This window comes from Dromaius novaehollandiae, chromosome 21 (assembly GCF_036370855.1).
Source record: "Dromaius novaehollandiae isolate bDroNov1 chromosome 21, bDroNov1.hap1, whole genome shotgun sequence".
NCBI lineage: Eukaryota > Metazoa > Chordata > Aves > Casuariiformes > Dromaiidae > Dromaius > Dromaius novaehollandiae.
In genome coordinates this window covers 5,841,469-5,855,953 of record NC_088118.1, presented here as the reverse complement: position 1 = coordinate 5,855,953, position 14,485 = coordinate 5,841,469, and the positions used below count along the sequence as shown (strand labels likewise).

At 55.0% G+C, this 14,485-nt stretch overlaps 1 protein-coding gene across 1 annotated transcript in view; it reads right to left on the bottom strand.

Moving 5' to 3' along the window:
- Positions 1–14,239, bottom strand: part of LOC112982669 (opioid-binding protein/cell adhesion molecule homolog) — a 329,132-nt gene extending 314,893 nt beyond the window's left edge. Inside the window, exons 1-2 of the mRNA XM_064524305.1 lie at positions 14,180–14,239; positions 13,516–13,706 (exon numbers count right to left, since the gene is read on the bottom strand). Coding sequence (XP_064380375.1) covers positions 13,516–13,576 — 61 coding nt within the window. The 5' untranslated portion in view covers positions 13,577–13,706; positions 14,180–14,239. The remainder of the gene's footprint in view (positions 1–13,515; positions 13,707–14,179) is intronic.
- Positions 14,240–14,485: the final 246 nt, after the last annotated feature.

The window sequence follows — 14,485 nt, the reverse complement described above, 5'->3', positions numbered from 1 at the left end:
AAATATAAGCATCACATCTATTCTCCTAGGATAACTCCACACTGGCGCACAAAGAAGTGTTTTTCGACATAGCTTCAAGCCATGTTTGTACCACAGATCTGCCCCACACTGGGACAGTGGACGGAGCTGGGGACCACGCACCAAAACTGTAAGGAAACTGGGGGAGATGCATGCATACACTCACAGGAAACTGGGTGCAGGTCTCTTATCACTTGATCCGGCGCAAACACCAACACCATTGCCTGATTCTGACCCAGTCTGCACCCGTGAGTCATTCCCCAGGAGTCAATGGAGCGACTGTAGAGCAGAACAGGTATAACGGAAAGGGAGACTCCAGGGCTATAAATCCACCAGCTTTCACTGACGCTGCTCCAGTTTCACACCAGCTTAATACAGCACAAACTGAGCTAAGGAACTGTCATCCAAATACTGCAGCCCTCATCCTTAGCCCCATAGCACTGAGGTTTTTCCACCTGGGTTTGAGTTACAGCTAGGATTAGAGCGCAGCATTTTAAATCTCCTTGCCATCAGCTTGTATCGCAGCTTCACTTTTTTATTAAAAACATCATTTCTTTCTGTATTTAATCACGGCAAGGTCATTTAGGTGACAGTTGTTAGCATCCCAGCCAAGGAACCAGAGGAGCAGAGTCCTGTCCCGCTGGCCAGATAAAAGGACGAGATGCTGGGTTTCATTTCCTTGTTTTCAATTGAAAGGTGCCCACCTCTGTGTGCAGATTAAGGTGTGGGTGGGCCAGTGTCAGACCCCCACGGGCGGAGATGGGAAGCTACCGTTTTCTCTGCTCATCAGGAGCCCCGAGGAGAGAAATTGCATAGTTCTCTCTGCGTCCCGTTGCCCACCTCGAACCAATTTCTACTCCTTTTAATTCAATTCAGCTCCTCCTGACCTTGGCTTGCTGGAGTTGCAGAGTTTCTCTCAACAGATAGCACCAATTACAGAGGTGTGAAGATGGAAGGCTTTCAATTCGGAGAACAAACCCAAGAAGCTGGAACTTTATTGAACTGAGAAACAGGGGGTGGAAAAGGGGGAGCAGATGGGGGTACAGGCTCAGAAATATTACCTATATTCGTTCTACAAGTCAAATGCTTTGACTATTCCCTCCGTGGGTGAAGGCAAGGCTTTGCCTTGTAAGTGGGCATCCAGGGACTCCTGTGAGAGCCTGGCCCCAACGTGCGGCCCCAGCGCACTCTTGCAGCAGAGGCTGGGAAGCGGCAGATTCACGTGTGCAGATCTGACTACGCTTGTGGGTTGGGGATGCAAAAGCTGTTCACCGCGTCTCCAGCATCACTCCTCATTTAGTTAGTGGCTGCGAGCCTGCGCTTTCATGTGCATTCCCCAATGGGCTGATTTCAGAGCCCCAAAATCAGATCCGACAGATCAGGCACAAACAGAGTTTGCTTCCCTGCAGCGAATCCATGTCTTTGCTCTGCATTCAAACCAGGCTGAACTGAATTCACAGCATTCCCCCAGCCCAATCCATACGGCTGCGTGCAGAAGCGCCCTCCTTCGAGAAGCCTGCTCCCACCCCCTGCCCTGCCGCGTTATTGCAGCGCTGCTCTTTGTCCACCCACGTATCTACAGCAGCCCCACACCTGCGGGGCTAAACCTCTGGAAGCACGAGCCCCGAGCACCAGCCTGAGCCCGGTTAGATCTGGGCAGGAGGGCTCTCGCAGGAGCACTTTGCTGACTGTCTCGGCAGAGAGATCAACACGCAGACAGTCTTCGTAACAGCTACCTCCCTCCTGCACAGTACGGCGTGTGAAGATCAGAGAGGCCCAGCACAAAAGGAGGGGGTGGTCAGTGCCCTGGAACAAGGCAGGGGGACGAGCACCTCACCGGGGTGAGCTCAGGGAAGTTCTCTGCTCAACGTGCAGCAGTGTTGGAAAAAAAAATCCTGGATGCCTAAGTAACGGGACAGAACATATCATACGCTATTACAGCAAAAGAGGCTGCCCTCACCCTGAGCAGGGCCGTCAGGTGCGATGCCCATCAGCTCTGGGCACAGGACATGTTAGAAAAAGCAAGCAGAAAGAAACGATGAAGAGGCGATGGCAGGAGGTCTGTGTCTGGGCTGGATGAAACTGTTTGTCCCTGAATTAGAACCGAATCACTGTTCAATCTGAAATTTTCTAAGATGTCTCACATCTCTGAAAGTTATTAAAAAGGGGGGAGCAAAACAGCCCTCCCTTCTCTTCTCGGGCTCAGCCCAAATTATTATTTATTTCCTTCAGAATCTGCAGAAATCTGCTCTATTCTGCAGAAGAAAACATGCAGAGATCAGAAACATGGGCTTGAAATAGAAAATGTAGAGAAATCTTCCCAATCGGAATGATCTCGGACACGCTCATACATCCACTCACGACTTCAGAACAAAAAGCGCCCACCAAACAGAAAAGCAGTGCGTTTAAAGATAACAGAAAGGATTATTTCTTAAACGGTGCCCGATTTCAATTCAAGGAACTCGCTGCCACGACACCGAGAGCAAGACCTCCACCAGCCAGGACTAAACCACGGTAGCTCCTATGCCCGGCCCAAGGGCAGAGCCTGCCCTACGGAGGAGCACCCGCCTCCCTGAGGCTCCCTCCCAAGCCACAGACCCAAGGAACGGCCAAACCGAGTGGCAGCTCGTCTTGGCCTCTCTCTCGAGAGCCGCCACATCTCCACGGGACGCTCTGCTGCATGGAGGCGTGCGGTTTTGAAGGCAGCGCACGGCACCTCCTGCGTCTCCAGCCAAGCCGCGGCCGCAGCTCCCCCCACCGACTGCCCATAAATCCTCCAACTCGGTAAACAGTCGAACTACGACTCCCCTCCATTGCTTAGCTGCTTTTGACACTAATTGCTCTGTGGAGTGTGTGCAACTGGCAACACCTTATTAAAAGTGAAATATATTATACTGTCCACTTATTGCTACTTTATAAATATAAAGTATCCTGACTCTACAGAAAGGCTGGCAAAGGAATCGCCTAGCTGCCTCGGAGCAGCCGCTGGATACTACAGCGTACAAAGCGGAAGCGCAGCGGGCATTACCAGGACAAATGCGTGCTCTCAGTTAAACTGGAAAGAGCATTTCCATTTTGAGCCCAGTGGTTGAGTAAAGAGCATGCTGGAGAATTTCTTCTCCATTCACCTCCTGGTTTCAACTCAGAGAACATCGCTCTTGGACCTTTAGGGAATCCAGCTGCATACCAGATGTGAAAGGACAGAGGTATCAAGCACACACTGCTCTCCCCCCAATTTTAGAGGAGCGGAGGGTGCCCACTGACTCAGAAAGACAGTCTAAGTCACTTGCTAATCATGAATTATTGCTTGCCTACTCTCCAGACATTGCTACCTCTACGGTGCTACTGTAACCTGGTAACGTTAACCAGCAAACCAATCGCTCTGATATATGCACGGAGCATAAGCCCAAGAGCCCCTTTACACTCCAGCTCCATTTTAGTAAAGCACAGGCAATTTGGGGTCCAATTTATCAATCTCACAGTCCTTCTCCGGCGTTTCACAAAGGAGGAAACTGAAAGTCAACTGGTGTCTCAAGGAAGAACCTGTAGGCACCTCTGCTTCAGATCTAGGGCTGCAGTGGGGACACGCCTTTCAACACACACCTTGGGCGGTCATTTTCCATCCTTATTTCTTGGTTTCCCTTTCTGCAAAATGAGGACAGTGAAATTTCTCCTCTTTGAGGAGTGCTTTAGGAGCTACTGGAAACGCTACACAAGAGCGAGACCTGATACCACTGCATTTCAGCAACAACTGTTCCAATCCAGTCCCTCAGGCCTCTTCTCGCCACGTAATTTTGGGGGAGTTTTTGTTTTTATTTTGAACTAAAATTCTATTTCTGGCTGGAAACACAACAGCCAGCAGAACAGAGGAGGAAGGCAGACACAGGGGATGGATCAAAGAGACTCCTGCTGCCTGCCAGGCTCACAAAGCCATGGTGCGCGCGGAGGGCACAGAAAGCCACTGGCAGGGGGAACAGTCAGCTTCTGGGGACCCATTTTCTGTAAAACGGAGATATTCCTCACATACCTCGCAGGCAAGTCATTACAGACACATTCCTCCTCTACTCCAGAGAGTACAGATGCTGTGTTGGTCTACTGTTTATTACTGGTCCTTTCCCACATGCCAGAGACAACAGACCCACCTCCCATTTAAGTACCATGGGGTGCAGGAGCAGAGACCGCATTGCGCTTTGATTCCTGAAGGAAATGGCATGTCCTAAGCAACACATTTGAAATATCCAGACTCTCTGGTTCAACAAGTTCAAATCTAAGCAGGATCAATACCTTCTCACTCCTGAGGTACCAGCGGGTAATTGGGTATCATGCAGTGATGAGCAACCTAGTTTGCTCAGAAGCTGCAAACTTTAATCTTCATCCATTCCTGGTACACAGAATGGAGAGGGAAGAACAGATCAAAGGAGAACAGATCAAATTTAGCTGCATTTGGACCCAGACTGCAGAGAAAAGGACCCATTCTTAAGCCAAACGGCCTGTGCTTCTAAGGTTCACCATCTTGAGAGGACTCAAGTACAATAAGCCTCAGGGAAGTTGCCATCTCTCTAGTACGGCCAGCTGTAGTCTCAGCACCAGCTCCCATAGATTTTAGCTTGCTCCTGACACCCCAACTTTGCAGCTGGGCCCTCCCCAAAACACGCACTGCAGCGCTGGAGATCCCAGGTGCCTCTGCAAAGCCCAAGTCCACCTGCGGCTCACGGACCTCCTACCCCAGCCACGTCCCCACTGGCTGCACCTACAGTCCCGTTTCCCCTGGGGACAATGTCCCCGCGCGAAGGGTGGTCCCGTCGCATGTCAGCAAAGGGGCTTAAGCACGGCTTGGCCGATACGTGGTCAGCCCCGACGCTTGCCATCCTGACGACGGAAAGGAGAGGAGCTAGGTAAGATGGATGGGCAGAGACAGACATAAAAGTGCCACGAGCAGCAGAATGACCTATCTGACAGATTTCCCTGCCGATCAAAGCTAACTTCGCTTAGAGGTTCTGACATCTGATTAATTATGGCGCGTGCGCTCGTTCAAAACGTCCTGGTCCCCGACAGCCCTCGCCTTTCATCCTCCCGGCGCCGCGCTGCCGAACCCGCTGCCCCGGTGCTGGAGGAGGAGGGGACGGGCGAGCATGGCATTGCCAAATGGCCTGCCTCGGCCCTGCGAGCTGGGAGATAACGAGGGAGCGGAAAGGCCGGGAATGGGGGCCTTTGTCTGCGGCGCCTTTTGTAGTGGGCAGATACTAAGGGGCTGCCTCGCGCTGACATTTCAGTGGCCAAATTAAAATGCACCGCCATGGAGACTAAATGTCATTAGCCTCATTAGAAGTGATCACATTAAAATAAATACAAAAAAATTAAAGTGGAAATTAGCCAAAGCCATTAAATAAAATAAACAAACGGGCAGATCCAGCAGGGACCGTACAGACAATGCCGACGGCTACAGTCTGGGTCTGGAGCGATGGGTAAGAGGCACCGCCGCGCGAGTGGTTAAGCACTGCACGGGCTCCGCTGCCCCCCAGCAAAAGGGAAACGGGGACCTGCACTTATGGGTCCAGCTCTGACTGTGGCCCGTTTGCTTAAGTCAATGCAGTCATAGGAAGCCGCCTATTTGCAAAAGGCCTATGGGGTCCTTCTGGCTTAATTTCCCCAAGAGCTTAATTTCCAGAAAGTCTCACTGTGCCTCGCACGGTCTGGCTTAAAGGATAGGGATCTTCCTGGTTACAGCAGGGAGCCAGTGCGACGCTCAGTAGCACCAAGAGGGAAGGATAACACAACCGGTTTTGCATCCCGTAACGCACCCCTGCTCGGCACCCCGCCTGCAGCAGCACAACACCCCACGGTCTCGAGGTGCTAAAAACCAGCCCAGTCCAAGACGCCGAGTGCGCTGTCGCCACGCTCTGCCCAGCCCCTCTGCACCTTCGTGCCAACGCCAAGAGAAAGCCAGCGACTCCCAGAGCACCTCACCCAGCCTGGGGCCCGCGGCTGCAGCACAAGCCGTGTCAGTAGGCGCACCGGGATGACGCAAGGACATACCCCGTGCGCAATGCTTCGTCTGACAAGGACTGGGGTTTTTTTTAGCAGCATCCGCTCCAGGTTTCTCTCGGATGCTTCCCGTTGAATTACTGGCCAACACAACTGCATTTCGCTTATGCATTGTGACAGGACCGCAGCACAAGGTGGAAGGCTTGGTGAAAGAAGTGCTATTTTATCCTTGCACAGAGAAGAATTTTTCCCGTAACCCCTCTTGCTATGCAAACATCATTTCCTTTGGGGAGGGAGAAGTCATCAGACGGCCCTCGCAAGATCCTGCTTATGACAGAGCAGATTTGAAAGCCCAGAGATCTCCTTCCCCCTCCTTCCCTTCTGTCAAAAATTATAATCATCATTTTCCAGCTTGCTGAACAATCAAAGTGTGGCCTATATTCACTGGAGCTCCTTCCACACGCTGCATGCATAGCAACAAGTAGAGGAAACAAAAGCCAGAAGTAAACAGTTGGGAGAGAAGAGGTGATGGGCTGGCAGGTAGACAGCAGGGGAATGCTGCTGGGAAAGGCCCGCGGGGGGCAAATCGGCCTGGCCTCCTCCCACCCGCACCCCGTGGGTGCCGGTCCGACAGTGCGAAGCCCCCGCAGAGACCTCCTTTCAGCCCTCCGCAGGGAGCAGGCAGAAGAAGCGTGCCTGGGCAATTCTGCTAGTAGAAATGTCAATTTTATTTTTTTCCAGCCTCACGCAACAAGTGAGGCTGCAGGCAAGCTGAGTCAGCCCCTGCTGCCGAGCTGTGCCGTGGGGAGCCTTGTGTCCAAACCGAAGGTTTCCTTCCCTTGCCGTCCTGGTTTACCCGGAGCTGGGACGAAGGGATGGGGAAGGCAGAAGGAGGTAGACTGGGGAAAGCCCTGCCACAAGCAGAGAGTACAGCCTGTAAACGACCATCAGAAGAAGGCTGGCCACTCCTGCAGTGCCCACCCTGGAGCAACAGATGGGTCTTCCCTTGATATTAAAGCTTAAAGCACACAGCAGCCGTGTGCCTGCTGTCCCAGAAGGGAAGCCTAAACCCTCCTACCACAGGTTAACTTGGTCCTCATACGGCTGAGGAGCTAGAGACCAGGGTAAGCCATGAAGGACAAGGCAGGTTAGCACCACAGTCACCTCAAACACAAGGTGTCCTCCCCAGTAAGCAATCACCTTCCTCATAAAACCTCACCAGTGCCCCAGTGCTGGCCAACAGAACGACACCTTTGAACGGCCATGCCGCCGTGAACCCAAGCGTGCTGTTAGCTTGCTCTCCAGACAGCCGGAGCAGATGGGGTCCAAGCTCAACCTCCTGTCCCGAGGCGCGGAGCTGGCAGGGAAGCTCACCGGGCCACCTGTTCTCGGTGGTGTGCAGACAGTTTCAGTCTCCAGGGCTGTCAATCCAGCACTTCTCACTAGAGCTGAATTCACGGAAAAGTAAATATAAAAATAACTCTTCCTTTTTCCCCCCTTCCTTGCCTCATCTCACACGTGTTCTGCGAGCACATGATTAGGCTGCACAGGCAACAGGTCCAGCTTCCCCATAACAGCTCCTCCTAAGGAGGCCATCAGCCCTGTCCTCGGTACTGTTGCACCCACGGGTGGCTTGACCCAGACACCCGGGGCTGATGTGTCCATCTGGGGAACCCAGCCCAGAGAGACAGATCCATGGCACAACGAGATCCATGAGAAGCACCAAGTCTGAGCCTCAGCATTAGGGTCCCCTTTCCAGAAAGCCCCTGAAACCACAATCCCTGCTTGCTGTGACTGTACGACCACTCGCTGTTTCAGGTCATCTTCAAAAGGCAGCTTCTCTGCAAAACTTTCTTCCCTGACCTTGCCACAAGAAGCACACCACCTCCAGGCAACTCAAACCAACGCCTCCTTCTCTCCAGCCCCAAACCACTGCCCTACATCACCCCAAGCGCTCGACCCCTGAATGAAAACTGCAGGAAGAGCCCACCAGCTAGTCCAGGTCTTGCTCGGTCTGAGTCCCACAACACCTGAACCCATCATCATTTCATAGGGGCGCAGAGCCAAGGCAAGGGATGACATGCATCCCCTGCCATGCCTACCTCTCTGGACCTACCACTGCACCTTCCTGGTCACCCCTAGAGGGTGATAACACAGTCCTGGCTCTTTGGAGAAGCAGGTAGGAAAGTGTTTCTTTCCTCCCAGTGTGAAAGAAAGAGGAGTTCCCTGAAAAAACCCACCCACCGAGCAGCAAGTGTCAAAGCCACCTCTGTATGTGCTGTTGCCGCACTGGTAATTATAACTACCATGCCTTCATTAGAGAAAGGGAGAGATGACTGGGAGGCAAGGAGGCTTGCAGCAGAGCTGTTATTATTTTTAAGTTTAAACAAAAAGGAGAAGTGTGACAGCTGAGATCATACCCCATCCTGCCCTCGCCAACAGCTGAGAGCGGCTCAGAGAAGAGCTCGGCCTGACAGCGCCACAAGGGAAAAAGCAAGCAGAGGACCAATGTGAGCTTTGTCTAATTGGGGGTGGGAAAACGACAGGTCTGCAGAGCACCGACTGACCATGGACAGGCTGGAGCCCTGGGGACAGAAGCCAGCGTAGCACCCAGATGACCTTGTAGGATGCTACATCCACATGCCCAGAAAAAAACCAGCTTTTCCTCTACCACTGTCTGACTGCAGCAAAGGGACCTATCCAAGCTCCTGTCAGTACAAGATGGAGCAAGAGCTCAGATTTTGGTCAAGGGAGAGGGCGGCTGATGCTCGGACAAGCTGCTCGGCAGCGATGCTCTGCTCCGAGCATGCCACGAGGCACATGCCTGGAGCGGCAGCTCGTTGGGGACGCGCAGGGTGAGTGGTGGCGGTCGGCCAGCACCGGGCCCCAGCCCTCGCTGCACGCCTTCGGTTTCTAGCCAAGCAGAGCACAAACTTCAAATTGCATATTCAAGTGTAAAATACGAACACAGCTGTTTATGCAGCTTGAAATTCACCATAACCAAATATGCAAGCCTTTGGGGATGATTTTCAAAGGCACCAGTCAAGGTACCCACAGCTCCCATTGGTGCCTTTGAAAAATTCCTCCTTTTCAGCCGTAACAGGTTTTCACAGGGATTCACACCAGCAGAAGCTCCCCCACCCAGCCGTTCGCAACTAGTGAATACACAAAGGAGATGCCGTCAGAGAGAATCTGCTGGAAAACGCAAAGTAATAGTCACCAGTTTGGTGCTGCCCGTAGGCAGCCGCCGCTGGAGAGACGGAGCCCCAAAACCCCAAGCCCCAGAACAAAATGTTCTGCAAACTTGCGCTGCAGCGATTTGCCATGGGGCGAAAGCTGCGTTTCCCAGTTCTCCCACCACTCTCCCTCCCAAAGTCACAGCAAGCACTGCCCCCCAGAGAAACGCAGCACCCGCCGCACGGCCACTGGTTTTCAGGCCAGATTTATGGCAATCCCCAAAGTTACGCGGCCCAAGGGAGCACGAGGCCCTTGGACAGGCAAGACCAGAGGCACACGCTACACACAGCTTGCCTTACACCATGGCTGTTGGTAGGAGGAAGGATAAGGGCAACCCCAAAGGATAAAGCCCCGCTCACACAAACCCAGCAATGCATGGAGGACCTGTTTAGGAAGGCAATGCAAAGGGCTAATACCGATTTAGGTATCCCCCTGCATCTCATCAGCAATGCCATCACTGCATGAAAGCACCCAGAAAAGGGGGAAGGAAAACGGTTGAGTGTACCAAAGCAGGTAACGCGGCAGTAACGGAGCAGCAGTGCCAGAGAGGACAGAGGGCACCAGCTTTTCCGTGGGTTCGGGCATCTCTCAGATACATGCACGGGAGAAACAAGAACAGCAGATCAAGGAGACCTAGCCAAGGAGCTGGATTTCCTCCCAGAGCTGCTGGAGATGGAGAGAGCCCAGTGCTGCTGGTGTCCTAGAGAGCAGCGTGGCACGTGTTGCACGGCACGACCACGCAGGGAACGTCGCTCACAGCCCGGGGCCAGGCCAGGATGCCCCTGCATGGGAACTGTTATCACTGTGAGGACAGAGAGCCCACGGGGAACGGCCCCCGGCTGCGAGCGCTGGGGACTGGCGCGCCGTACCGCTCGAGCACACCGGAGCTCCGCTCTGACGGGAGCCGTGCCACGGGAGCCCGTGTTGCAAAGCCCACGAAGGCAGCAACAGAAACGCGGAGAGGAGCCGGGTGCATTTCCCCCGGCCACCTGTAGAGCCACGATGCTGCACCACCGCAGCCGCCGACGACCCAAAGACGCTCCCCCTGCCCCAGCCTCCTTCTCCAACGCAGCACATCTCCCACCCCGACGCAACCCACTCCTCGGCACCCAAAAATGTCCCAGCCGCTCACAGCATTTGCCACTGGCTTGACAATTAAGGTACCCACCCCACCTCCCCGTCTCTCAGCGCCGGGCTCATCAAAAATCTTCAGCGTCCTTCCCATCAGAAAGACTGCACCTCAGAAAGCAACTGCTGTCTGCGAACCCGCCCCCCCAAAGGCACCAGATGACAACAGCATTAGCCTTAGAGATTATTTTGGATGGAAACTTGTCTTACAAAGAAATAAAAAGCTGCAGAGTAAGACGCTATCTGTGACCAGAGGGGTCAGGGTTTCATTATTGCATTAACCTTTCGTGTCTTTAGATTCCACAAGAGTAAATTGGTAACGAGACTGCATAAGCCCTGATGGGAAAAACGCATCCTTCCAAACAAAAGTAAGAGGAAAAAAAAAAAGAGCAGAGCTGGGAGAGAGAGAAAGAGGGAAAAAATGGCAAATAAGCTATTACAGCTAATAATAACTTTGTGATGCTATTTTCTCCGGGAGCCTTCAAGTTGTGATGTTTCCCTTCACTCTAATTACACCTTCTAAAAGCAGGTTCCCTTCTCACTTTAACTACCCCATGCATAACTCCTGCAGGATTCATGCAGGAATGGAGAGGGAAGGAGTTCACACCTCCCAGAGAGCCTCTGCATACCCCAGGGGAGCATCACCTGCATAAAACACGTGGGATTATGCTTGCAAATAATAAACACTCCTAAAAAAAAAAAAAAAGCGAAGGTGTAGGCCTCAAAGATTGGCAGGGCAGATTTTCCTTCCCTCCATCCCGGCTGCGATCCGGAGCTACTTTGCCAAAATTACTCACGTTACAACCCACATCACTGAAACCTTGACGCTGGCTAATCCGGTACTGAAATCAGCACTGCAGCCAGGTGTGGAAGAGATGGATAATGTCCATTCTCTGAACCGGTGCAAGAAAAGGAGATGTTCAGATCCCCAGCTTCAAGGCATAAAGTGCTTGGTGCAAGGGCAGGCAGGAAAAGCTTCCCCTGAGCCCAGCACCAAGAAGCCTGCCCAGGGCACAGGCATATTTTCCTTCCTCTAATGCAGGTAGCAGGTTTTCAGCTTGACGGATTAATGGCTGAGCCCAGCTGGGCAAATTCCTAGGCTGCATTGGCTCAGGGGACATTCAGAGCCAAAGCAGATACTGCCGCTCAATACAAATAAGAAGGGAAAGCTACAACTGTGAAGCGCAGACCGAGAAACCCTCTCCCAAGCTACTGGAGGCTTAAACGCACGGCCCTTTTTCTTCCCCATTACACAGAGCTGTCACAGCCAGAGCAGGCCTTGGGCCAAACAGCCAAGTCCCCAGGAAACTGCAGCAGGGCACCAGCTCACTGCAAATGCTCCATGTCAGGTCTTTGCCAGCTTCTAAGGACACCTCGATGACAGCCCATCAAGTGGCATATGTCCTCCCACCACCCGATCCCCCATTGGAGCTGCCTCACATGCATTTCTTTGCAATTTTGACCCGGAGGGGACTCACCCAGCGGGCGGGCACAAGCAGCCAGCACTCCACTGGGCGCAGCTTTGCTAAGGCAAGCTGCCCCCACTCCTCCCGCGGCATAGCTGGCTCATCTGCCCCAAACCGATAAGGTGCTGGAATATTTTCCATGCAACCCCCTTGCATTCGGCAAAATCGGACAGCTCACGCCCCCGCGTCCTCCTCCTCACAGCTTGCTCTGGCTCCCGCCTGCGTGCCCTCTCTGCCAAAACTCTGCTGGCACCATCTTGGTTGAAGGCCTTCCCGAAGAGCTTGGGACAACACCCGGAAAGCGACAACACCCGGAAAGCGCTGCCGTAGGAGGTTGTCCATCGGCACCCTTCAGCTGGCTGCACGCCCCGGGGCGCGACGCTGGCCCCCGAGGAGCTGGCCTGTCCCGAGAGCCCCCGCGCGTCGCGCAGCCCTGCGCTCGGGCTCAACATCAGGGCCACCCTGCTCTACCAAAGCCCCCACGGGTAAGGACGGTCCCACGGCACGAGCCTCCCAGAGGAACTTTCAGCCCAAGTCGCCCTGTGATTATTTGTCAGAGCGGCCCTGCAAAAAGAGCTGTTTTCCAGCTGTGACACAGCTAACCTTCCCCCCTCCAGGCTCATCTTCTTCCCACGCGTGCCACCCCTGCACTGAAGAGCACTGCGACTGAGCCACGGAAAGCTGCTGAAATTACAGACGTGCCTCTTCCCGGCCCTCCAGAGCCAGACGCAATTCTCACTGGCAGTCGTGAAAAACACATGTTGGGTTAAGATCGCATCTGAGACTCAACACCCCTTCTCCATCTGCTTGCACAGGGACCGTAACCTTGTCGGCTACTAACAGCGAACACCATTATCAAAAAATGCCGTCAACTTCTACCCCAAAACGGGCATCCCCGGATGACTGACGGTGCAGTGCAGGGCTGCGTTCACCACCCCACTGTGCCCCACGCACCAATGATCGGCGCAGAGCCGGCGTTTCGAGGCAAGGCTCCGCATCCGTGACGCCCCGTGCATGACCCGGCGGGGACAAGGACAGCCCTGGGAGAGCCAGCCGCCTGCTCGGCTCGCGAGGACTGCAGCCCCTCCGCCCCCACCGCAGCCCGGGCAGGTGCCTGCACGCGGGGATGCGTTTTCGCCTTGCAAAAGGGAGCCCGCGAGCAAGGGGGAGACGGGTGCGACTTGGAGCGGTGCCTGAGTTTGCAGCAAGCAGGAGAGCAGAGATGCAGGGGGGCTTTGGGGACGGCTCGGGGGGGGGGGTACAGGAGGTGTCCAACTTTCAAGGAGAAGCAGCTCCCCGCCACCATCATTTACTGCGAGAGGATGCCGAGCAGTTAGAGCGGGTGGGAGCGCGGCCGAGGGGGCAGCCTCCTCGCAGCCCGCGGGCTGCACACACGCCGTGCCCGGCAAGCCCCGGCAGCCCCCCCGCCAGCGCCAGAGCCGCTCTGCATGGGTGGCTCGGACGGCGGCCGCTCTCCAGCGGCCCTGCCGCGGAGCACGGGCACGGCGTTTCACCCCGACGGCCGAAAACACTTGGCAATTCCCTGCTGCAGAGCAACTCGGTGTGCGCTGGTGTGCAGGGTGCAGAAGTCCAGTCCGCCACGCGCACACACACCGCCCGTTCTTCCCTCCCTCCGAGCCGATACCCTGCCATCCCCTGGAGAAAAAGCTTCTTGCACTACCTGGGATGAAGAGCAGGGCAGTGGTGGCTGTGACGACGACCCAGCAGGCAGGATGGTACATCTTGGAGCTGCGGTAGGCTCGCGGCTGATTTGCTTGCTGCTTGCTGCTGCCGACGCTGCTTTCGTCTGCGCTGAATTCTGAGCAGGTTTAAATCCAACGTTTGCAGAGGGAGGGAGAGCGAGTTAGGGAGCTAGAGGGAGAGAGAGAGACGGGAGCAGGCAGTCAGTGTCTCTGATTTTTCCGTGCACACACGCGCGCACACGCACACACACACACACACGCACAACTAGCAGAAGGAGCCCCAGCCTCAGCCTGTGCACTGTGCCGAGCAGACCTCCTACCAGGCACCCATTGGCTCGGGTTGCTGAGTGACACACGCACACTTGCTCTTCTGCAGGTCCCCCTCTGCAGCCGGGGAGCTACGGGCGGCCGGCGACCCCCTCCGCACGCCACCCCGGCCCCGGCGGCAGCGGTGTCCCGCACGGGATGCGCAGCCCGGCACGGGGACGCGCAGCCCCACGGGCTCCTCCCGCAGCGGCCGTCCCCTCCCAGGCGCGAGACCCTCCGCCGAGCGGGACCGCCGAGGGCTGGGAGCTGCCCCAGCGAGTCCCGGGGGTCCCGCGGGCACTCGACCCCGCCGCGCACGCCGCAGGCACTGCGCACCCTCCGCCAGCACGAGCCGACGGCTCTGCCTGCTGCCAGGAGAGGCAAAGCGACGAGCAAGCCAAGCTTTTTAGCATGAGTGGGTGTTTTTCCACATGAAATCTCTGAAACTGAGGAGCAGTCTCCTCCGCGCATCCCATCCAGAGTCTTTTCTCCCCCCTTCGGCGCATTCACGGAACCCTAAGAGGATGCAGAGCCCAGGGCGTCCGCTCTTGCAGACCCCAACCCAACACCCTCCTGCGTCCCACTGGTGAAAACAGCCTCTCTGCAGGCTCCTTAACCTGGCACAGGCCAAACCGGAGCTTC